Source organism: Sycon ciliatum, chromosome 3 (assembly GCF_964019385.1).
Source record: "Sycon ciliatum chromosome 3, ocSycCili1.1, whole genome shotgun sequence".
NCBI classification, from domain to species: Eukaryota; Metazoa; Porifera; class Calcarea; order Leucosolenida; family Sycettidae; genus Sycon; species Sycon ciliatum.
The window spans coordinates 22912785-22936227 of record NC_088645.1 but is presented as its reverse complement, the minus strand read 5'-3'; the positions used below and the strand labels follow the sequence as shown (position 1 = coordinate 22936227).

Here is a 23443-nt window from a genome sequence, read left to right as displayed (position 1 = left end):
ACAACGCCACAGAACGCATGCGCATACTCCAAAGTGTTACTGGAATCTTTGAACTCAAAACGAGAGAAATTGAATTTTGACAACTCATTTTTTGTTTCTGCACCATCATCCGCACAGATCGAATTCGTGAATGGAATGGTTTCGCCAACTTTCCAAGGAGTTTGAGCAGTGGAAATGGTGTTAGCAAATCACAGAGAAAGCTGCGGCCTCCGCGGCGCGCCTCGCCATCATATCATTTGGCCGGACATACGTCATGATTGATAAGAGAGTGAAACAATTTTTTTGAATCAAAGCAAATCAATCACATAACAACAATACATTGCACAAAGAAACAGAAAAGTGCGAACACAACAACCATTGCTAAACACAGAGCTCCATGCATGACTGATTTGATCTGGGTTTGGTCGAGCTAAGGCCTGTTCTCTGTTCATGAGAAGCAGCTGAGGAGGAAATTCAGTCCCAGTAACTACCAGAAGATGGGGTCATTTTTCGCGAAGAAATCTCCTCCACCGGAGGAGAATCGTCAAAGCAGAGTGACTGATCAGGACAAGGCGGTTTTGGTAAGCCATTCCATTCGCACATCACACAAGTTACCCTCTGAGCAAACGAGTTGCGCTCATCACTACACTAAGTATGTACTGATAGGTTCTTCAGTTGACCAGGCAGACCACACGACGAGTGCAGACAACTGCACGAGCAGTTCACCAGCCAACACTGCACCATAGCATGTTGTGCTATTCCCAGCCAGTCTTGTTTCGTTCCATGAGGTAGCGGAAACCTATCAGAGGAGAAGCAGTTGTTGTATGAACGCAGGATTGAGCTGAATACTAGTAATGCTTTCCTCTACAGAAGATATTGGCGCAAGATGTCAACACTCGACTAACTCACGCCTACTTCTTTTCTGATGAGTTCCCGTTCTGCCGAAGAACGTAGCGCTGAAAAATGGGCTAGAACTGCACCACGCACAGCATACCGTAATACACGCGGTAACTCCTCTGCTCATAGATTGCTGTACGCGGACATAAATAAGAGCTGCCTAGGCTACGACGCTGACCGACCTCCAGCTCTTCTGCCGCCGATAGTACATATACTCTACTGCATATACTTTGGTGTACTTGTACTGCTGGAAAACAGTTGTTTCTACTAGACCATCAAAGCGTCTCACCACTTTAAAACTTCACCGGCCTAGTACCGTATTTCTCCAAATATAAGTCCTACTCCTTTTTACACTCAACTTCAGGGCCTACAAAGGGGTGCGACTTACATTCGAGCATGACTTACTACTGAAGTGAATATTGAAACAGTATTACATGGACCTGAAACTGGGGATGCGACTTGCAATCGGAGAAATACTGTAGTTAAACAATCGACGAGGAGACAATAGTCGTAAAATGGCAATAAATAAGATAAATTGTGCACTCATAACAACAGCAAAAATGAAGAAAGTCAAGTTCCATAACGTTTTCTTGTGACTGTCATCAGTGGAACGCCGTCACATAAAAATGTAATAACTAAAACACACACTTATATACATGTAGCTAATATGGTTTCAGGTAGAAATACAGCAGCTAACAAGTACAAAAAGCGAAGTTTGCACCTTTGCAATGTGTGAATATAGTGTATGTGAGAAAGGTAGTGGCAGATGAATGTGATACTGTGTGAATGAATGTAATGGTGCGTGTGTATTACTTGAAGAGTGTGAGTGATACAACGTTTTCTTTCTGTTTACATAGCACAGGGTCACGAGTACGAATATACACAGCTTCCAACACCTGCAATTGCTTGAAGAAACGTGCGCAACGAATAACACTAAACCAGGAATCGTCAAACACCTTACGACATTCTGGACTGGACACCAAATGCTTGTACACTGCAGACTTCCTCTTGTCAACATCAAACTCCTCCCCATCATTACTCTCATCCTCCACCTCCATTCCAATGCCGCCGTCCATCCCATCAAGCAGCACGTCCCATTATCATTGTTGTCCCAGGCTGCCAGGTTAAGCAGGCCGAAGCGTGGGAGACCACGAAAACATCCGCTGCCTATTTCTACACCTAGCACGGCTCACAATTCGGAAACAGAAACACCGACTACTTCCATGGAGAACGAGCAGACTAATCTGGTTCCCCCCTCGGAAACCGGACCACGGCAAGGGAGGCCGCCGGACGGTCGCTCCTCGACAAACCATGTTGCTACAACGGTAAGAGCGGAAGGGGAACAACTTGAAAACAGAGCAGAACCGAGGAGAAGCAAGAGACTAGCAGAGGCACGACTGAGACAAGTGGAGAACACAAGGCAAGGAGACGCAGGAGGAAGCACAGGCACGGCACAGAACGAATCAAGGAGAGGGAAGCGGTGTCGCGAGGAGATGGAGACTGATGACGACGAATACGAGTGCGATGGGATGGACGGCGGCATTGGAATGGAGGTGGAGGATGAGAGTAGTGATGGGGAGGAGTTTGATGTTGACAAGAGGAAGTCTGCAGTGTACAAGCATTTGGTGTCCAGTCCAGAATGTCGTAAGGTGTTTGACGATTCCTGGTTTAGTGTTATTCGTTGCGCACGTTTCTTCAAGCAATTGCAGGTGTTGGAAGCTGTGTATATTCGTACTCGTGACCCTGTGCTATGTAAACAGAAAGAAAACGTTGTATCACTCACACTCTTCAAGTAATACACACGCACCATTACATTCATTCACACAGTATCACATTCATCTGCCACTACCTTTCTCACATACACTATATTCACACATTGCAAAGGTGCAAACTTCGCTTTTTGTACTTGTTAGCTGCTGTATTTCTACCTGAAACCATATTAGCTACATGTATATAAGTGTGTGTTTTAGTTATTACATTTTTATGTGACGGCGTTCCACTGATGACAGTCACAAGAAAACGTTATGGAACTTGACTTTCTTCATTTTTGCTGTTGTTATGAGTGCACAATTTATCTTATTTATTGCCATTTTAATACTGTAGTTATTCGAAGCTAAAAGCGATCTCATCGATTGCGTTGCGACCCGACCGAGGCAAGCCAAAGTTCAACTCCTGAAAAGCAGCGAGCCCAGAGAAGATAAATCTCGTATGGAAATGTGATTTTGGGTGTCAACGCCGTGAACAGCTTCTCTTTCCAACGAAGAAACAAACTCAATGCAAGTGTCTAAACATTTGACCTGGTGATGCTGCAAGGCCTGGCCCTGCGACGTTTCAAATCTTTATTCTCGCGATGGCCAGTGGGCGATAAGAGGTGATCGTGTTGTTTTACCGTCGCAAGAGTGCGAGCCTGTTTCCACTGAAACCAGGGCCTTGGTGCGAGGGAGTACGATCGTTAGTGACACGTTGATGTTTTATTTATTTTTCCATTATGGGTGTAGCCCAGAGACAGATAGAAGTGCCATGATGATATTTGGAAATAAATTAAATAATGGTTGGTTACTGTGGAGCTTTCCATCGTGAGAAATCCCTTCAGACTGATCTGAATTGCATTAATGGAGAACGACCGAAGAAGGATTCGACTGCGATGGGCTAGAGGTTGTCTTTGAAAGCTTGCGTCCATTTGCCCAAACCTTCTATCCAGGGATGCAGCCAATAGATAGTAGGAAATCACCGGTGATGATGTTGATATGCTGCTTGGCTTGAGCTGCTTATGGTGCCTGACATTCCTGTGAAAGAAAAGGCGTGAAAGCTGGTTCTTTGAAGCTGGGTCAGTGAACATTAAAATTGAAGCCAAAAGTTACCACTTGATGTGCTCTTCCCCTTTTGTTACGTGCCTGTCGCTGACGTAAGTGCTTTCTTCTTCTTCTTCTGTGCGGGCGTGTGTGTGTCTGTCTGTCTATCTGTCTGTGTGTGTGTGTCCGTGTGTGTCTGTATCTGTGTCTTTGTCTGTACCTGACCGTGTGTGTGTGTGTGTGTGTGTCTGTGTCTGTGTCTCTATGTGTGTATGTGTGTGTATCTGTGTGTGTCTGTCTGTGTATCTGTGTGTGTCTGTCTGTGTATCTGTGTGTGTGTCTGTCTCTGTGTCTCTGTGTAGGGCTTGAAGCAACAGCGTGACAAGCTGAAGCAATATCAGAAGCAGGTGAGCATGTGTGCTGTTGCGGAAGATATTGTTTGATTTCTGGCCTAGTTTCCTGAGATGACAGTGTACATGGACGTCTAAAGCAGGGATGAATTTACTGTCATGTTTTTGCATAGCAAAATCTCAATTGTGGCGAAAGCTACAAAAAGCATGGATGGTCTGTACATGTATGTATCGCAGTTTTCTGCGTGTCACTGTCATTTTCGAGTAGCAGTAGATCGATTTTGCGTAGCAAACTGCGATGCGATACCGGATAAATTCATCCCTGTAAAGTATGACGTGTTCGTGTGCACGAGACTGGCAATGCCATAGTACGAAACCACACCTGAGTTTGTGAAACGGCTTATCTCCGACTGGTCGGGGACACAAGTTGAAATCGTTATATGGGCGCCTTTTTCCGTCTTTTGCCGGAGTATAAGTCGTCCCGGAGTAAAAGCTGGCCCCAGGTTATTTTGCCACGAACATGGTCAAATGCCATCCCTGACTCAAAACTGAGACAGTATTGATGAAATCTGCATGGCAACTAGGTTAGGCGTAACTAAGATGTTGCTATGCGGTTGCTATGGTAACTAGGTGCAATATAAAGACACACCTTTTTCCACACCTTGCATTCTGGTATGATAACATCAAAGATAACATCACACTTTTTATGACCTGCTAGGTGTCCTCTGCACGGCCAAGGTCAGTTTAGGTTGTGTGGAAGAGGTTGGAACAAAGCTGAATCTTTTGGCCATGTGGCTCTTGGACTATTGCAAGACACACCTCATTTATATGTATAGACAACAATGAAAAAACCCTGACTCCTGAAACGCGTACACGCCAGTCCGGATAGTACATACTACTCGTTATAAGACCAACATTTTTGAAACCTCCGGTGTTGTCTGCTAACGAAGGTAGACCTGTACTGATTTGATGAGTGATGGTGTGATTGGCCTTGTCAGACTTGGCATTGGCTTCATTGTGGTGACGTGTGTCATTGGACAACCATCTCACTGGATCTTCACCTTTCTTCTTCCTCTTCTTTTTCTTCTATATTTCGTGTCTAGATCGAAGGCAAGCTGGAGAAGGATCGCAAAGTTGCCCGTGACCTGCTCAAAGCTGGCAAAAAAGAGTAAGATGAGCGTTGTGCCTGAGATTCGTTGGTCATCATACGTCTAGCAGCCTTTTTGTTGCGTGCATTCGTGCATTCGTGCATTCACGTTGTTGTACGCGTTCGTGCCTTCGTTGTTATTTTGTGCGTTAATGGATCCATGTTGTTGTGCGCGGTCATCCATTCATGTTCTTGTGTACGTGCATACATTCATGTTCTTGTGTGTGGTCATGTGTTTATGCTGTTGTGTGCGGTCATGGGTCCATGTTGTTGTGTGTGTTTGTGCATCCATGCCTATAATAATTATCTGTGTGCGTGGGGGGGGGGGGGGGGCATTGTTCTCACATATCACGGGACCAAGTGATCATGTGTGAGCAGCCAAGAGGTGTAGGTCACATGACAGCCGTCGCCACCAATGGACCCATTGCGCATTGCCAAATATGGAATGTATGAGTAATGCATGCGAGTACGCTGGTATCAGCAATGTACGGGTCAACACCCCAGCTAGACGACCCTGCCCAGGTGGCCGTGTGGGTTGACTGATTATGGTACATATTACGTCATTGCGCAATGGGCTTCTGTTGTCTACTTTGTGAGATGCTGACTGGCTGGCTGGACAGGGTGCATGCCCTGTAGTCTGGCATCACGTGTGGTGGCAAGACGTCCGGTGTCGGTGCCCCGTACAGGTCCCACGCCATTACCATACGCCGCATCTCGCGCAGACAATGTCATGCACCGTATTTTCCGGCCTATAAGCCGCACTTAAAGCACTCGGGGTTGGAAGCTTGGATATATGCCCAGTGCACTGTGCATACTGTGTTGTCACTCGTGTATGAATTGCTGTGTGTCGTCCTTTGTCGTATGTGTGCTGCTTCGCTCACAGCAAGGCTCTGCTACTGCTGAAGAAGAAACGCTATATGGAGGGCCTGCTGACGAAGACCGACAACCAGATGAACAACCTTGAGGAGATGGTGAGTCAGAGCAAGACTTACCGTATTTTCCAGAGTATAGCGCCAGTGTCTGCTCCAGAGCCGGGTAATCGACCCGGTTGGGCGGCGCTTGGACCAGGTTGAAAATATAGTACCGGGTCACCTGTGACCCGGTTGGTACTTTACGATCGTACACGTTCGAACTTTGAAAGGATTGACTACATGGCTTGTATGTGTGACAGATCATGCAGAGGCGCACGTCGAAGTGAAAGTAGTCAGTATCCGGTGTGTGCACGTGGTCAGTTCGAGCTTGATCGTTGAGGTGTTGTTTTTGGAAATGGAGCCTCCAGCGAAGAGGCGAATCCACAGGCCCTGAAAAACAGGCCGTCCATGGCTTGTCTACGACATGGAGACGAAAAAGATGACCTGCTCCTGCCTTGGACAGCTTCGATTTTGGCAAGGCACTTGTCGTGTGGTCGTCGTCTCGTCAGCGAAGAGTGACAGCAGCTGCAGCTACAAGGGCGGAGGTCATTGCGCTGAGTTAAAGCATGTGACTCGGCTGGTGAGACAGCGCCAGGTACATGTGTACCCGGCTCCAACCCGGTTGAAATGGTTGCGCCAGGTACACGTGTACCCGGCTGTCCTACAATCCTAGAGCAGACACTGAACGCGTGCTTTGAACACTCAAATTTGACCCCCAAAAAGTGGTTTGCGGCTCATACTCTGATTATCAAATCAACGGAGATAAATAGGGTAGATGTCTGTATTTCGTGGCAACAATGGGGGGGGGGGGGGGGGGCTTATACTCCAGTGTGGCTTGTACTCCGGATACTACGGCACATCCCAGCATGATCTCAAGAGTGTGCAACTGCCTGTACTAGTTTATGCAGTGCTGCAAGGGTAAAGTTCCACATCACGTGATTTGGCTGAATAGATTATGCCGGTAAACAGTGCAAACTGGCCACCGGAGAATTGCACCCAAAGCAGGGGGTTGTGTTCAGCTCTGTAGTTATCGTGCATGGGGTACAGAGTGTGTATGCAGGTTTGCCACGTGATGTGAAGTTCTGCCGTCACAGATCCCATAGACTGGAGTTTCACACTCTTGGCGGTCATGTGCTCTTGATAACGCCTATAGTATTTGCTAATAGTGACAGAGTTCACCGAGCGGTCAACTCCTCCATGGACATGTGCCACCATTCTTTATACATGTAGTATCTTCTACATGAAGTCATGCAGTCGTGGTAGGAGATTGGCAACGGCTGCCAGGGGATCTATACCGTATTTCCCCGAATGTGAATCGTACCTTTTTATGCTAAACGTCAAGGGCAAAGAAGGGGGTACGACTTGCAATCGAGTGTGACTTCTTACTTATGTGAATGTATTGAAACAATTTGGCTTAGGCCTGAGAATGGGTTGCAACTTATGATCAAGTGTGACTTATAACCGGGGAAATACGGTATTTGCATTGCAGTGATAAGGTGGTCAGTGGGAGCCACACACTTCAATGAGCTCCCCTGAGCCTGGATCCTGGAGAAAACCAGACACGTGAACAATGTGTGTGTATGTGTGTCTGTCTGTCTATCTCTAATCGTCTTTTGTCATCCGTCTATCCATCCATCTGTCACCGTACTACAGGTCCAAACTCTTGAGTTTGCACAGATCGAAGTGCAAGTCGTGCAAGGACTGGAGCAAGGCAATGAATCACTAAAGGCTCTGCATGATGTAAGTCCGGTGTGAGGTCATTCATGCATGCTACAGTACTGTCGGGCGCCGAAGAACGGAGCACTGAAGAACGGCCAGCCTAGAGCTTGACCAAGCACAGCATACCAATGTGTTCACGGCAACTCAACTGTGCATAGACTGTGGTACATGAAATAAGAACGGTCTAGGCTAGGAGGCTTCCCCTCAGTTCTTTGGCGACCCACAGTACTGTAGCTCTGTGTGCCTGCCGGTGAGTTGCGTACCTTGTAAACAAATAAAATAAACAAAATCCTCGCGAACACTGTCAGTCCACTGCATACAGTTTGTACGCTTGCTGACGATTCTGATGGTTGTATTGTAATGGGTACATGGCTACTTGGACAACAGGAGCGTCGGGAGGGATTTTAGGTTGGTACAGTCAACCGTCTGCTATACTCGGCTGGGGATCTCCCCTGGAAATTTTCGAAACTCATTGCATGTTATCGATTCACGAGGTACCTGTGCACTGATGGTACGGGCGATGCTGTAGTGGCCATAGCATGTTCGACGTGTCTGTGCACCGTTCCGTGTTCAGAAACCCTCTGAAATGGTGTGTCAGCAGTAGTTTTTGATGTGTGGTAAACGAAACTTGCTCTGGCGGGTGACACAGCTATTGTGAGTATTCTGCAATAGATATGCTAAATAGCGTGCAACGAGACTTGGGAGGGCATTGCACACAAGTTGCATACAAATTACACTACAATGTGTACACGGTAGGCCCTGAGCTCTGCAGGAGCACAAGTCACAGGTAACCGTGCAACTTTGAACTATGTACTTGAAATATGCAACTACTCTGCATTGCCCTCCCAGGTCTAGTTGGAAGTTATTGGGCATTATTATCTATTTCTTTCACATGGTACTGGTCGTCCAGTCATGATCTCTTGGTCACCTCATTGTCTTCTCCTTCTGTGTATGCGTGTGTATGCGTGTGTGTGTGTGTGTACGTGTGTGTGTACGTGTGTGTCCAGGTCTTCTCGTTGGAGGATGTTGAGCGTATCATGGATGACACACGCGATGCTGTGGAGTATCAACAGGTAAATGCCGCCACATTGCTGGAGTTCTAGGAAGAAGGGGTGGGCGGACAGGCAAACAGATGGGGGAGAGGGGGAGGGGAGACAGAGACAGAGACGTGCACACACATACATGCATAGACTAACAGACATACAGACTTGATCCTGTTGTGGGTTCCGGCTATCTTCCATTGCATGAGACAGACACGCAAACGTATTTGTCGGCAGCTTGATTTCCACACACAAGACGTTGTTGTTATTGTTTTCTTTATTTGAATTCGCTAAAACCAAACGAACAGAACTGTCCAGTGCCAAGGGAGCGAATGATGAGCGTCATAATCACTATGCATCAAAAAATTTCAAAACATCTTGGGGCTAAATGAGACAGACTAGAAGGAGGGTTTGCACAACACTAGTACATAGAGAAGAGCACAAGAAAAAATGCGCGGCAGAAGTCTAAGCAAGAAAGGAATCAACGCCAGAAATGTTTTTGTGCGCGAAAAAGCAGAGAGAGGGAGAGAGAGAGAGAGAGAGAGAGAGAGAGAGAGAGAGAGAGAGAGAGAGAGAGAGAGAGAGAGAGAGAGAGAGAGAGAGAGAGAGGGAGGGAGGGAGGGAGGGAGGGAGGGAGGGAGGGAGGGAGGGAGGGAGGGAGGGAGGGAGGGAGAGAGAGAGCGGGAGGGAGGGAGAGAGGGAGGGAGGGAGGGAGGGAGGGAGAGAGAGAGAGAGAGAAAGAGAGAGTTACACTTATAAAGTCTAACAAATGAGGGCTGAGAGACCTCTACAACAGGGTTTTACGCCGGAAAACACGCTCACGAAGTAAGAAGCAGGTTGTCAGAGAAACAGGGAGAGAGACCGGTAGGCAGGCCATCAGACAAGCACATAATGAAAATATGGCGATAGTGATCCGCCTGACCTCATGCTGTGTGGAACAGAAGCAGTGCGGAATTGGGCCGGGTGCGGTATGGCCCGTACCTCGCTGGGCAACGCATTCCAGAGCCTAGCTCCTTGGAACATGAAACAACCCTTTCCCAGCTCAGTGCGGGTTGGCGGTGGTCTTAGACCCATAGATGATTGGAGCCGAGTAGGAGCGCTACTGGTTGGTAGCAACAGCACTTGCAGTGTAGGGCTAGCACGGGAGTAGCGGCAGCGCCAAACCAGGAAGATGAGCTTCTGGATGAAGATCTCCCGGACACGGTAGGTGGCGAGTTGGACTAGCAGGTTCCTGGCAGAGGTGCGTGGCGAGCATCCGTACACAGCTCGAGCCGCATGATTCTGCAGAACTTGGAGATAGTCCAGGTGCTTACCCGCCAACAATGCTGAGAAGGCATTGGAGCCATACGAGACATCGGGCATGATTACAGACTTGAAGTATTGGATGCGGCTTTGCATGCTGCGACAGCGGCGCATCCGTCACAGAACACCAACTTTCTTGTTGAGTCGGGCAACGCACCCATCCACCTGGGTGTTCCAAGACATGGCGGTGGCAATGTGCACTCCGAGGTAGCGAGCAGTAGAGACAGACGGCAGCTTTGTCGCACGACACCGTATATCCAGTTCAGTTTGCGCTTCTAGCTGCCCAGCTGGGCATAACATCAGTACTATGGTACGCATCTGACTGTACCTGCACCTGTCCAGCTGCAGCTTGCTTGGCGCTACGTTTGCTGGCACGAGTACTACTACTTTGCGTATGTACGTCTGCTTGAACTGCAGGTGCAGGTGAGCTGCTGCTCGTCGTCTTTGACTTCATCGAGGCAACGGCGGAATTTTTCAGAGCAAGTAACTCCTCTTCCAACTCTTTCACTTCCGCTGCCAGCTCGCCAATTTTGCATTTCATACGCGCTCTCGCGGTCAGCAGACTCGGTCGCTAGGGTTACCAGCATTTGCACCACTGCAAGGAGACCCTGCTCAATCCCCGGGCGGGTGCAAAGCAGCTTCGTCACGGCCTCAGCAGAGAACTCGCCCATGGCGAAGGGTTCCTGCCAGGCCCTACCTCGTCGTCTTTGACTTCATCAAGGCAACGGCGGAGGTTTTCAGGGCAACTAACTCCTCTTTCAAATCCTTCACTTCCGCTGCCAGCTCGCCAATTTTGCGTTTTATACGCACTTCGCGGTCAGCAGACTTGTTCGCTAGGGTTGCCAGCATTTGCACCACTGCAAGGAGACCCTGCTCAATCCCCGGGCGGGTGCAAGCAGCTTCGTCACGGCCTCAGCAGAGAACTCGCCCATGGCGAAGGGTTCCTACCTGGCCCTACCTCGTCGTGACTTCATCAAGGCAACGGCGGAGGTTTTCAGGGCAACTAACTCCTCTTTCAAGTCCTTCACTTCCGCTGCCAGCTCGCCAATTTTGCGTTTTATACGCACTTCGCGGTCAGCAGACTCGGTCGCTAGGGTTGCCAGCGTTTGCACCACTGCAAGGAGACCCTGCTCAATCCACGGGTGGGTGGAAAGCAGCTTCGTCACGGCCTCAGCAGAGAGCTCGCCCATGGCGAAGGATCCCTGCCTGGCCCTACCTAACTGTCTAGACTATCCTACACTATTTCAGTTTTCTACTACTACCGTAAAGTCCGCTGCAAACGCCCACCCCAGCGGGTCCATACTATTTTCGTCTTTTTCAGGTCAATATAGTTGTAGAAAGCTTGCATGAAGGTCGAATGCGTACGAGAACGACTGTAATGCCTACAAACTGCCTATTGTCTTACCAGGAGGCTCTGCAAAAGCGATTGTCATTATCTTGCTGCAAAGAAAACTTCGGTCGAGATTTCCCTTCATTCGATAAATGAAGTCGTCTTTGTTATTAGTTCGTTCTCCATGTGGTAATGCCGTAGAATCCATCTGGTTTTCAAATCATGAAATTTCTGGAGTGCCACGATGTCGCGCTTTTAGATCGGAACGGTGATTGTTCTGACGAAGCGTCATTCAACGACTTGACCGTTCACAGTATTGCAGTTGTAAGTCGAACACTTTTCAGGGGGGATGTCACAGAAGCTACACCTACAAAGTCGCTGCTAACTTGTTGAGAATTCTGAAGTGGTCGAGAAAAACCTTTGCCTTTGTGCGTTGCGTGATTTGGAAATGATGATGGCTTGAAACACCGTCAGAAGTATTTTGGTTCCTGCAACACTCTGTTCTTCGCTACTTTGTTATTCGGAAGAAACTCTCATTTGAATTTGCGAAAGGAAACAATGAACATCATAGAATCGCTAATAGCTAGCTCGTAGCTAGTGCCCAAAGAGATTTTGAAACCAGGAAAATGGACATAGTTTACCGTAGTAAAGCGCTCTTCGCGCTACGATGTGAGGTGCACTTTCGTACGGAAGTGGTGACAGTGCATGGGGTCAGTGTGTACAGGCCAGCAGATCTTGCAAAAATGGGGTGGGCGTTTGCAGCGGACTTTACGGTACTACCTACCTAGCTATCTCCAGTCCGGCCTGATGCCGGCTGGGATGTCCAAAACAACGAAAAGCTACGAGCTTGAAAAACGTGTGCCACACTCGTAGCTGCAAAAAAAACTTCCTAGCATAGCTCCAGCTACTTGTAGAAGATTCAAACTGTGTAACTGAAGTAACCAGACCACACAGCAGTAACAAGGCCCGTGACGGATGATGATGTGTTTAAGGTTTCGCCAAGTCAATGCCTTCCTCGGAAAATATGCTGAAGGACAGAGGGAACTCAGTTGCCGTATATTTCGGAGCATAAGCCGCGCCCAGATTTTTTGTCCCGAAATACGGACATCTTCCCCATTTATCACCGTTAATTTAATCATCGTAGTAAAAGCTGCACCGACTTTTTTTGGTGAATTACTGGTGTTGATATTGCGGCTTCTACTCTGGAAAATACGGTAAATTATTATGGGGGGGGGGGGGGAGAGAGAGAGAGAGAAGTGCGCCAATAACGATGTGATTAAATACAACTAGGAGAGAGACAAACAGTCTAACAGACATTGACTCCAGGTCGCTTGTCCACTGCCCTCTGCTTACCCATGCCTTGGTGCCTTGGTTTTGTCACTTTGTGCAGGAAATCGATTCACTTCTCGGATCCAGCCTGACGAACGAGGACGAGGAATCTGTGCTGCGTGAGCTTGAGGAGCTGACAGCTGCACAGACTGCGGCTGAGCCAGCCGACGATATGAGGCTGCCCGATGCACCGGCAACAGAGCCACAGGATCTTGAAGCGCCGGCCATGCCTGACGTGCCCAGCGCAGGTAGGTTGATGGAAACACAACTGCCGCTGCTGCTGCTGTTGCCGCCACCGCTACTGCTGCTGCTGTTGCCGCCACCGCTACTACTGCTGCTGTTGCTGCTGCTACTGTTGCTGCTGCTGCTGCTGGTGTTGTTGAATTCTTTATTCTCACGATGGCACCATCGCCAATAAGAGTTGTTGTTGTTGTTGTTGTTGTTGCTGCTGCTGCTGCTGCTGCTGTTGTTGTTGTTGTTGTTGTTGTTGTTGCTGCTGCTGCTGCTACTGCTGCTGTTGCCACTGCTGCCGCTGTATGCATACATTTCTCGAGATTACATTACGTACAAGAAAGTCGTACGCTACATGTGCAATGTTAGGGAACAAACAATTGCCCGGTGTTGTTGTATCGAGTCCAATTCGAGCGTGTCACATGCACTCCCAAACCGAGTCTGGATACTACCGTAAAGTACCGTTGATCCGCCCCCTCTCTAATTCCCGCCCCCTGTCGATTTTCTACCTGTGAAGCGACTTCGGCGTATACAACGAAAATACGATGTTGAACCGACGCCTGCACTGCTGTACACACTATTTGCCAATCCAGGATGAAAATGTGCACAATCCAGTACATCGAGTCGGAACTTCTACGTTGTTGTACATCGTACTGCACTTGACAGCCTTGATCTAATTCCCGCCCCCTGCCGAAAACCCAGCTGGGAAGCGACATGGCGGGGGGGGGGGGGGGGGGGGGGGAGGGCGGATCAACGGTACTTTACGGTAGTAGTTGACTCTTTGGATAATCGACGTTCGCTTTATCTTTGTTCAACTGTAATGCCTGGCCCTGTGGAGAGTATAATTGGACATCTTTTGAGCGATAGTCTAGTCCATTCCTGTTGTACGACATTGCGGTTGGTTCAGACATACCTAACCAGTCCTCTCTCTCTCTCTCTCTCTCTCTCTCTCTCTCTCTCTCTCTCTCTCTCTCTCTCTCTCTCTCTCTCTCTCTCTCTCTCTCTCTCTCTCTCTCTCTCTCTCTCTCTCTCTCTCTCTCTTTCTCTCTCTCTCTCTCTCTCTCTCTCTCTCTCTCTCTCTCTCTCTCTCTCTCTCTCTCTTCTGTGTGCTTGCTTGCGTTTCTCAGAACCGGGCGAGGCGAAAGCCACCGAGGAAAGGACCATGCTGGCAGCCTAAGCTATCCGGACAGGCAATACTATGGCTGGTGAGGCTGTGCTACCAGGTCTTCTCAGATAGTGTGGGACGTAACCTCGCGAGCGCACACGTGATCTTGATGTGTATATACACGGGTACAAGTACTACATGAAAACAGATTTATTCCCGAGCTGGCGTGACGCGAGTGCCCACGCGCAGCGTTGTGTGTGCAGTGTTGTTGGCTTGGTGTCTTGATTCGCTACCACCTGGCTTATCCCTTGTTGATACATGCACATGTGTATACGCATAGCCTGCTGCCACTGGATACGAGTACATGTATGTGTACAGTGGGTCCCAGATCTTGCCAATCTGCGGCATCGGAGCACCGCTCGGTGACAGTGCTCATTCTGACCTGAGCCTTTACTGCTGCTACTTCTGCTGTTGTTGCTACCCACATAGCCTGAACACTCTCAGGCAATGACTACGGCATGCGTACACATCTTAGGCTAGTTTTTTTTATTGACGTCCAATGTCCGACTTGTCATGGAGCTGTGTCATACCCAGCCGTGCCCTCTCTCGTACGTACTGTATGCCGACAAGGCACGCGCACCGTATGTGCATCGTACTCCTTGTGTTGTATGCCAGATGCTAGCTATTGCTGTAGGCTGCGCCAGCTCCCACACCTCTGCGTGTGCGGTGAGCCGTGATGTAGTGACCTTTGTTTGGCACCAAGGCACTCCGTTATTCCCACTGGCACTAACAAGGCTTGTCACAGATCTGTTTCATGCCCAGTCGTGCCGGCAAGCTTGCACACCGACCGACGTCTCCTCGCTTTGCCCGCTCCCCGGCTAGTTGTTGGCTGATAACTCTTGCTTGCGCGCACCACCATCCCTTGCCACTGCTGAACAGGCAGGTACCCATAGCACAGCTAGTCTTCATTCCTTGCCTACGTTGCCACTGCTCTGAGAGTTCATAGCTACCACTGCTGCTACTGCTACTATTGCTTTTGCTGGTGCTATTGTTCAACCTTTCTTTTTTTTTAAATATTTAATTACTCTTTTCTTTTCTTTTTAGAACAGAATGCCTTCTTCTTTGGTACTTGAAACTTGCTCTGCGTATGCCTGTCAATATATTTCCTTATTTTTTATTCGTCTAATGTTAGTCCAGGGTTTTATTATCCTTAGAAGACAAAATTTGTCCGGAGCCTCAGTCTGCAGCATTGCCTTCGTTTTTATACAAAATTAATTGTGATATCAAATCATGAATTTTTGACAGCGTATTTTCTTCTAGCATACATGTACACGTGCCGGTAGTCTGCCAAACCTGAACAGCAGTCTTGTTGTGTGTTCTCGACAATCGCTCTCTCTCATTGTACATTGTACATAGAACACGCTCTGACTGGCGCCTGTCCGCCGTCATCTCCCCACTGCCTGGCTAAATGGACCACTAGTGGAGTAGCTAGGATTCTGCTGCTGTTGCCTTTGGAGGGTGTGGGGGTGGAAGTCGCCATGCCATGGCTATGCTTGAAAATACCCTGGCCTTGCACCTTCCATTACCGAGGGGGGGGGGGGGGATTTACTAGTGCCGGTAGTCTGCTGGTACATGGTGTCGTCTTGGGGGGGGGGGGGGGGGGGACTCTGACAATACAATTACATGTAGATCTACATGCATCATCAGTATGACTTCCTGTAAATTATGTGGTGTGCAGCATGCAACACTGTAACGAGCTGTATCTAGCCATGACCGACAATTTTTTACGGATTTTTGTCATGCGCAACCCGTCCTACATTTGTAATGATCATATGTATATATGATCCAGTGTAGCCTAGTACCTGTGCAAGACAGCGGCTCAAGGGACATTCAAAATGTGGTCCCCGTGTTCAGGTAGTATTTACCCAAGGCAATTATTTGGCTGGAAATAACAACCTTTGGTCCTGGCTGCAATGGGACAGGTGGTCACCTTATGAGGAGTAGTAGTAGTAGTAGTTTTTTTTTTACTAGGGGACTCCCCTAGGTTGTTATTTCCAGCCAAATAATTGGAGTGGTCCCTGGACAGGTTTTGCTCAGGAAATTGTGGATGGTGCCTTTAGATTTGTGATGGTGAAGTACCACACACGGGGGAAGCCCAAGTACTTCATTGTATGCACAGAAACCTTTCATATTTTTTTGTGTATGACATGGGCCATGGCGTGTATGTGTATACAGTGCCCTCAATTCAACCATAGGAAACATGACTGTGTCGATGGCCAAAACGTTGGTGCGGTACAACCCGCCGCACCGGTTCCAGTGGGCCTACATGTACATGTAGTACCATGTGTCCTTAGCACTATTACAGTATTAGCAATATGGCGGTAAACACACGCCTGCCCACACACGCTCTCTAGGCTGCAAAGCTTCATTCTCCCGAGTCAAGCTCCGTATGAAGACATCCAAGAAGAAGATTGCCTGATGAGTCCAGCGGGGACGAAACGTACGTCGCAATCGAGCTATGTCGTTGCTGTGTCATCATCTATGTGCCATGCGCTACTTGATGTACCAGCCTGCTATGCCGGATACCGCCAGCGATGCATCGACCAGGCGCCAGGCGCGAACTGATTAGATGGTGGTGAGAAGGAGAGCTCTGTGCCAGAACTTAGCAGCCTAGAGAGCGTGTGTGGGCAGGCGTGTGTTTACCGCCATATTGCCAGGTGTGTCTTTACCACCATATTTATCAACCATAAGTACAGCTGCAGTGGTGTCTTCCACTTCCTTCTCTAGAATACAATCATGTTGTTTATATCAAAAGTATTCTTTCTAGACCAAAGATTTTTGATAAAATTTAATAACGATAGAAATATTTACGATACTTCTCCAGACGTTTCGTTGTTCTGAACAACATCGTCAGTGGATAAAGATGTTGTTTATGATGCATTGTATCAGACGGACCGTGCTGCACCATAATCATTGCCGTACATAGAGCACTCTCGCAGCCTCGTAGGCCAAATGTTACACGTGGTAGCAACAGTAGATCTACTCTTGGTGGTAGTAATGAATGTCAGGTCGTCAGTACCAGGCCACGGTGGTCACTGCTAGTCGCCATTTTGTGCTAATACAGTATCGACATGTACATGTAGCTGAATGTCGCACACGTGATCTTGATGTGTATATACACGGGTACAAGTACTACATGAAAACAGATTTATTCCCGAGCTGGCGTGACGCGAGTGCCCACGCGCAGCGTTGTGTGTGCAGTGTTGTTGGCTTGGTGTCTTGATTCGCTACCACCTGGCTTATCCCTTGTTGATACATGCACATGTGTATACGCATAGCCTGCTGCCACTGGATACGAGTACATGTATGTGTACAGTGGGTCCCAGATCTTGCCAATCTGCGGCATCGGAGCACCGCTCGGTGACAGTGCTCATTCTGACCTGAGCCTTTACTGCTGCTACTTCTGCTGTTGTTGCTACCCACATAGCCTGAACACTCTCAGGCAATGACTACGGCATGCGTACACATCTTAGGCTAGTTTTTTTTATTGACGTCCAATGTCCGACTTGTCATGGAGCTGTGTCATACCCAGCCGTGCCCTCTCTCGTACGTACTGTATGCCGACAAGGCACGCGCACCGTATGTGCATCGTACTCCTTGTGTTGTATGCCAGATGCTAGCTATTGCTGTAGGCTGCGCCAGCTCCCACACCTCTGCGTGTGCGGTGAGCCGTGATGTAGTGACCTTTGTTTGGCACCAAGGCACTCCGTTATTCCCACTGGCACTAACAAGGCTTGTCACAGATCTGTTTCATGCCCAGTCGTGCCGGCAAGCTTGCACACCGACCGACGTCTCCTCGCTTTGCCCGCTCCCCGGCTAGTTGTTGGCTGATAACTCTTGCTTGCGCGCACCACCATCCCTTGCCACTGCTGAACAGGCAGGTACCCATAGCACAGCTAGTCTTCATTCCTTGCCTACGTTGCCACTGCTCTGAGAGTTCATAGCTACCACTGCTGCTACTGCTACTATTGCTTTTGCTGGTGCTATTGTTCAACCTTTCTTTTTTTTTAAATATTTAATTACTCTTTTCTTTTCTTTTTAGAACAGAATGCCTTCTTCTTTGGTACTTGAAACTTGCTCTGCGTATGCCTGTCAATATATTTCCTTATTTTTTATTCGTCTAATGTTAGTCCAGGGTTTTATTATCCTTAGAAGACAAAATTTGTCCGGAGCCTCAGTCTGCAGCATTGCCTTCGTTTTTATACAAAATTAATTGTGATATCAAATCATGAATTTTTGACAGCGTATTTTCTTCTAGCATACATGTACACGTGCCGGTAGTCTGCCAAACCTGAACAGCAGTCTTGTTGTGTGTTCTCGACAATCGCTCTCTCTCATTGTACATTGTACATAGAACACGCTCTGACTGGCGCCTGTCCGCCGTCATCTCCCCACTGCCTGGCTAAATGGACCACTAGTGGAGTAGCTAGGATTCTGCTGCTGTTGCCTTTGGAGGGTGTGGGGGTGGAAGTCGCCATGCCATGGCTATGCTTGAAAATACCCTGGCCTTGCACCTTCCATTACCGAGGGGGGGGGGGGGGGATTTACTAGTGCCGGTAGTCTGCTGGTACATGGTGTCGTCTTGGGGGGGGGGGGGGGGGGGGGGACTCTGACAATACAATTACATGTAGATCTACATGCATCATCAGTATGACTTCCTGTAAATTATGTGGTGTGCAGCATGCAACACTGTAACGAGCTGTATCTAGCCATGACCGACAATTTTTTACGGATTTTTGTCATGCGCAACCCGTCCTACATTTGTAATGATCATATGTATATATGATCCAGTGTAGCCTAGTACCTGTGCAAGACAGCGGCTCAAGGGACATTCAAAATGTGGTCCCCGTGTTCAGGTAGTATTTACCCAAGGCAATTATTTGGCTGGAAATAACAACCTTTGGTCCTGGCTGCAATGGGACAGGTGGTCACCTTATGAGGAGTAGTAGTAGTAGTAGTTTTTTTTTTACTAGGGGACTCCCCTAGGTTGTTATTTCCAGCCAAATAATTGGAGTGGTCCCTGGACAGGTTTTGCTCAGGAAATTGTGGATGGTGCCTTTAGATTTGTGATGGTGAAGTACCACACACGGGGGAAGCCCAAGTACTTCATTGTATGCACAGAAACCTTTCATATTTTTTTGTGTATGACATGGGCCATGGCGTGTATGTGTATACAGTGCCCTCAATTCAACCATAGGAAACATGACTGTGTCGATGGCCAAAACGTTGGTGCGGTACAACCCGCCGCACCGGTTCCAGTGGGCCTACATGTACATGTAGTACCATGTGTCCTTAGCACTATTACAGTATTAGCAATATGGCGGTAAACACACGCCTGCCCACACACGCTCTCTAGGCTGCAAAGCTTCATTCTCCCGAGTCAAGCTCCGTATGAAGACATCCAAGAAGAAGATTGCCTGATGAGTCCAGCGGGGACGAAACGTACGTCGCAATCGAGCTATGTCGTTGCTGTGTCATCATCTATGTGCCATGCGCTACTTGATGTACCAGCCTGCTATGCCGGATACCGCCAGCGATGCATCGACCAGGCGCCAGGCGCGAACTGATTAGATGGTGGTGAGAAGGAGAGCTCTGTGCCAGAACTTAGCAGCCTAGAGAGCGTGTGTGGGCAGGCGTGTGTTTACCGCCATATTGCCAGGTGTGTCTTTACCACCATATTTATCAACCATAAGTACAGCTGCAGTGGTGTCTTCCACTTCCTTCTCTAGAATACAATCATGTTGTTTATATCAAAAGTATTCTTTCTAGACCAAAGATTTTTGATAAAATTTAATAACGATAGAAATATTTACGATACTTCTCCAGACGTTTCGTTGTTCTGAACAACATCGTCAGTGGATAAAGATGTTGTTTATGATGCATTGTATCAGACGGACCGTGCTGCACCATAATCATTGCCGTACATAGAGCACTCTCGCAGCCTCGTAGGCCAAATGTTACACGTGGTAGCAACAGTAGATCTACTCTTGGTGGTAGTAATGAATGTCAGGTCGTCAGTACCAGGCCACGGTGGTCACTGCTAGTCGCCATTTTGTGCTAATACAGTATCGACATGTACATGTAGCTGAATGTCGTATTGTAAGGATGGAAGCATACCAGTGATACCACACATTCTGATCTCCTTACAACTAACTACTTACTCAGGTTGAAGTCAAGTACTGTACTGTACTGTACGTACATGTATCTACATTTATACTGAGCTTGTATACAAACTCCCATCTCTCCCCACACAACACTCCAGACTTGTATTTTGCATATAACAGGTACTTCGATGACGAGAATATAAACTGGTATATAAACTGGTATATAAACTGGTATATAAACTGGTGTATAAACTGGTATATAAACTCCTTTTTTTTTAGGATTACACTAGTGACCTGCAGTCCGCCTTGATGGTTTTTCGACATGCACGACGGTCCCAACTTCAGGATCTCTTTCCCGTCAACGATGAAGAATACAACGTCGTCCTTTGTACATGTGCCTTGTGCTGCACCTGGCGTTCGAGGCTGTCCTTCTTTCGCTGTTTCAGCACTCCGTCTGTCAAGCGCAGCACTCGACATGTGCGGCTGAAGAGCCCCGCGTGCCGCTCCTCCTGCGTTTTTGCATGGACATAGAATGCAGATAGCAGGGGCGACGGAACTTCACTACTGATGGTTTTCCAATCGATGTTCTCCTTTCCGCGTCCCTCGCAGAGCGGACGGAACATGCGCAGCCATAATCCGTGGCACTGCCAGTGCTCTTAGAAACTGCTGCTTGAATAATGGCATCATGATTCGTGGTCGTCCTCAGAAGAAACGCTTGGGAGTCGATTCAACAGGCTCGTGCTGATTCATTTTACTCTTACTTTGGAAAGGAGACGAACTCTATGTCTCTAAAGTCTAATGAGCAAACGGTTCTTTTACAGAGCCCGCGGTGAGATCTGCGCGCGGTAACGGTCACTAGCACTGTGAAGTTCAAACTACTTGGCGCATAGCTGTTACTTCCGATGTAACTAGTACTTCAGTACTAAACTGAAGTCACAAAGAGTGTGTGATGGTACTGCACTAGCACTGCATGCACTGCACAGAGTCAGTGGTAGTCTTTTACTTGATCCGCACAGGTTGGTGAAAGGACGACTCGTCGAGCCATGGTTGTGGGTTGGAATCTCTACCCTTGTGGGGGAGAGGGGAGTTTGTATATCAGCTCAGTATAAGCATAATATAACCTACTCAGTTGATTATATGGGAAATATAAACCAATATACAAACCTCGGCTTCGCCTCGGTTTGTATACAGGTTTATATTTCCCATATAATCAACTGGTTAGGTTATATTATATACGTACACGCTGACGCAGCCGGTACCGGTAGATATTGCTAAGTTTTAGCTTTTACCAGTACCGTAAGGGCCTGGTCAGACTGCGGCAAAATCGAAATAATCCTAGGATTATAATCCGAATCTCCATAGTAACTTGCCGCCAGAGCGGCAAAAGCGAGAGTTGACGCTCCAAAAAAAAAGCAAGAACGGACCACGCTTTTCCGCTCCAAACAGGATTTGACGCTGATACGCCATTGACGCTGATAATCACTGATTTTTTCATCTCGATATCGAGGAGCTAATTGGCCACGGACAACAACAAAACTCATAAGGATGGTTGCAAGGATTGCACTGAAGGTGTTGGCGATCCCCAAGGTGAAGGAATTTGACGTCGTTCGTGGAGATTACCACTTGACGCTCGAAATGAAGTTTGAATTTTCACTCTCCCCACATGTGTAGTGTGATCGCGATTCAAATTCTGGACGCTGTTCTGTTTTCGTCAGGCAACCAAAATTTGCCGCAGTCTGACCAGGCCCTTAAGTACCGCCAGAGCGCCCCACCATCTCGTCCTTTCGTGGCCGCCTTGCGGAGGTGGATTCCTGTCTGTAGGTCATACGACACGGACCTTGTACAAACATTGCACATTGTGCAGTCAATCCGTACCCAGTTTACCTTCGAGCTCCACATAAAAGCATACCAAGTGTGACCTTAGTACACGAAGGTTCTCACATCGTACAAACTTAGTAGCATTCTGCCATACGATTTTCTTCCCTTGGCTGTAAAATCAAGGTGGGGCGCTCTCGCGAGACGGGGCGCTCTGGCGGTACTTTACGGTAATTCTAGTTAGTGCAGTGCACTCATGTCCAAGTCCAAGACTTATAACGCAGGCGAAGGAGTTGGTGTGGCCACCTGGCTGCCAGTGGCGGGGCATAAGGAAGGTTATGTCGGAGTGCACAATCGTGATGCACGCAAGAGTGCCTGGAAGGGCTGGACTGACGGCGCAGAAGCGTGAGAGAGACTATCAATTACTGTCGGGAAATTGATTCACATTTCCTCCTCGTCCGGTTGCAAGAAGCCTTTACCCATCATAATAATTTTTTTAAATTAGACTCGGATGGAGAGCCAAGAAAAAGAAAGGACCAAAACGTTACAATCATGTTATCCGTTGTCTGCGTCCAACACTAAACGTTATAAGCAATATGTTGAGTGCGCTTCAGTCAGTATTGTGCTAGCTGTTGCACCTTCTGACTACACAACATCTAACAACATCTTTCTTATAATTACTGTTTGTGTTGGACACAAACTACGGATATACTCAGTAAACTGTTAGCATGATGTGACTGTTTTGGTCCATTCTTTAAATTAAATAATTTTAAAAATTCATTGGAAACAAGGAAAACGGTGGGGCACAAGTAACTAGTTATGCGTTAGAGTCCACCAACAGCTAGTAAACAAGGTTTTGAACAGTCAGACGTAGACGTGCACAACGTAGCAAGGAGTACTGAGACATTCCATGGCAAGGAACGGTGAGCTTGAGCATGCACTGCTCGATAGCGCTAACGCAACTATCGTCGTATCGAGCAGTGCTCAAGCTCACGCTCACTTCCTTGCTGTGGAATGTCTCATTACTCTTGTCAGTCTGGTTCTACCTTGTGCACATCTAACTGTTCAAAACTTGGTAATTACTGTAATACTAGTATAGTATACATTATAGTAGTAGTAGTAGTGGGTGGACTCTAAACGCATATCTAAATTACTTACTTGTGCCCACCGTTTTCCTTGTTCCCATTCTGTTCATAATAATACAATGTACATGTACATGTATGTGCAACCATGGCACAGTATCGCCTGTGCATGATCTTTGATCCATCTGCGGCGTTTTCATGCGGGGGTTCCACACTACCGGTACTGGTAGAAAAGAATACAATCTTTCTA

At 47.8% G+C, this 23443-nt stretch overlaps 1 protein-coding gene across 1 annotated transcript; it reads left to right on the top strand.

Annotated features, from left to right (window-relative positions):
* The first annotated feature begins 313 nt into the window (after positions 1-313).
* LOC135811776 (charged multivesicular body protein 6-like) lies at positions 314-15586 on the top strand. The gene is made up of 8 exons (XM_065325023.1): positions 314-560; positions 4031-4075; positions 5122-5186; positions 6049-6136; positions 7730-7816; positions 8803-8868; positions 12858-13044; positions 14155-15586. Exons 1-8 carry the CDS (start codon positions 477-479, stop codon positions 14202-14204), a joined length of 672 nt encoding a protein of 223 aa, XP_065181095.1. The 5' UTR covers positions 314-476; the 3' UTR covers positions 14205-15586.
* The last annotated feature ends 7857 nt before the right edge of the window (positions 15587-23443 follow it).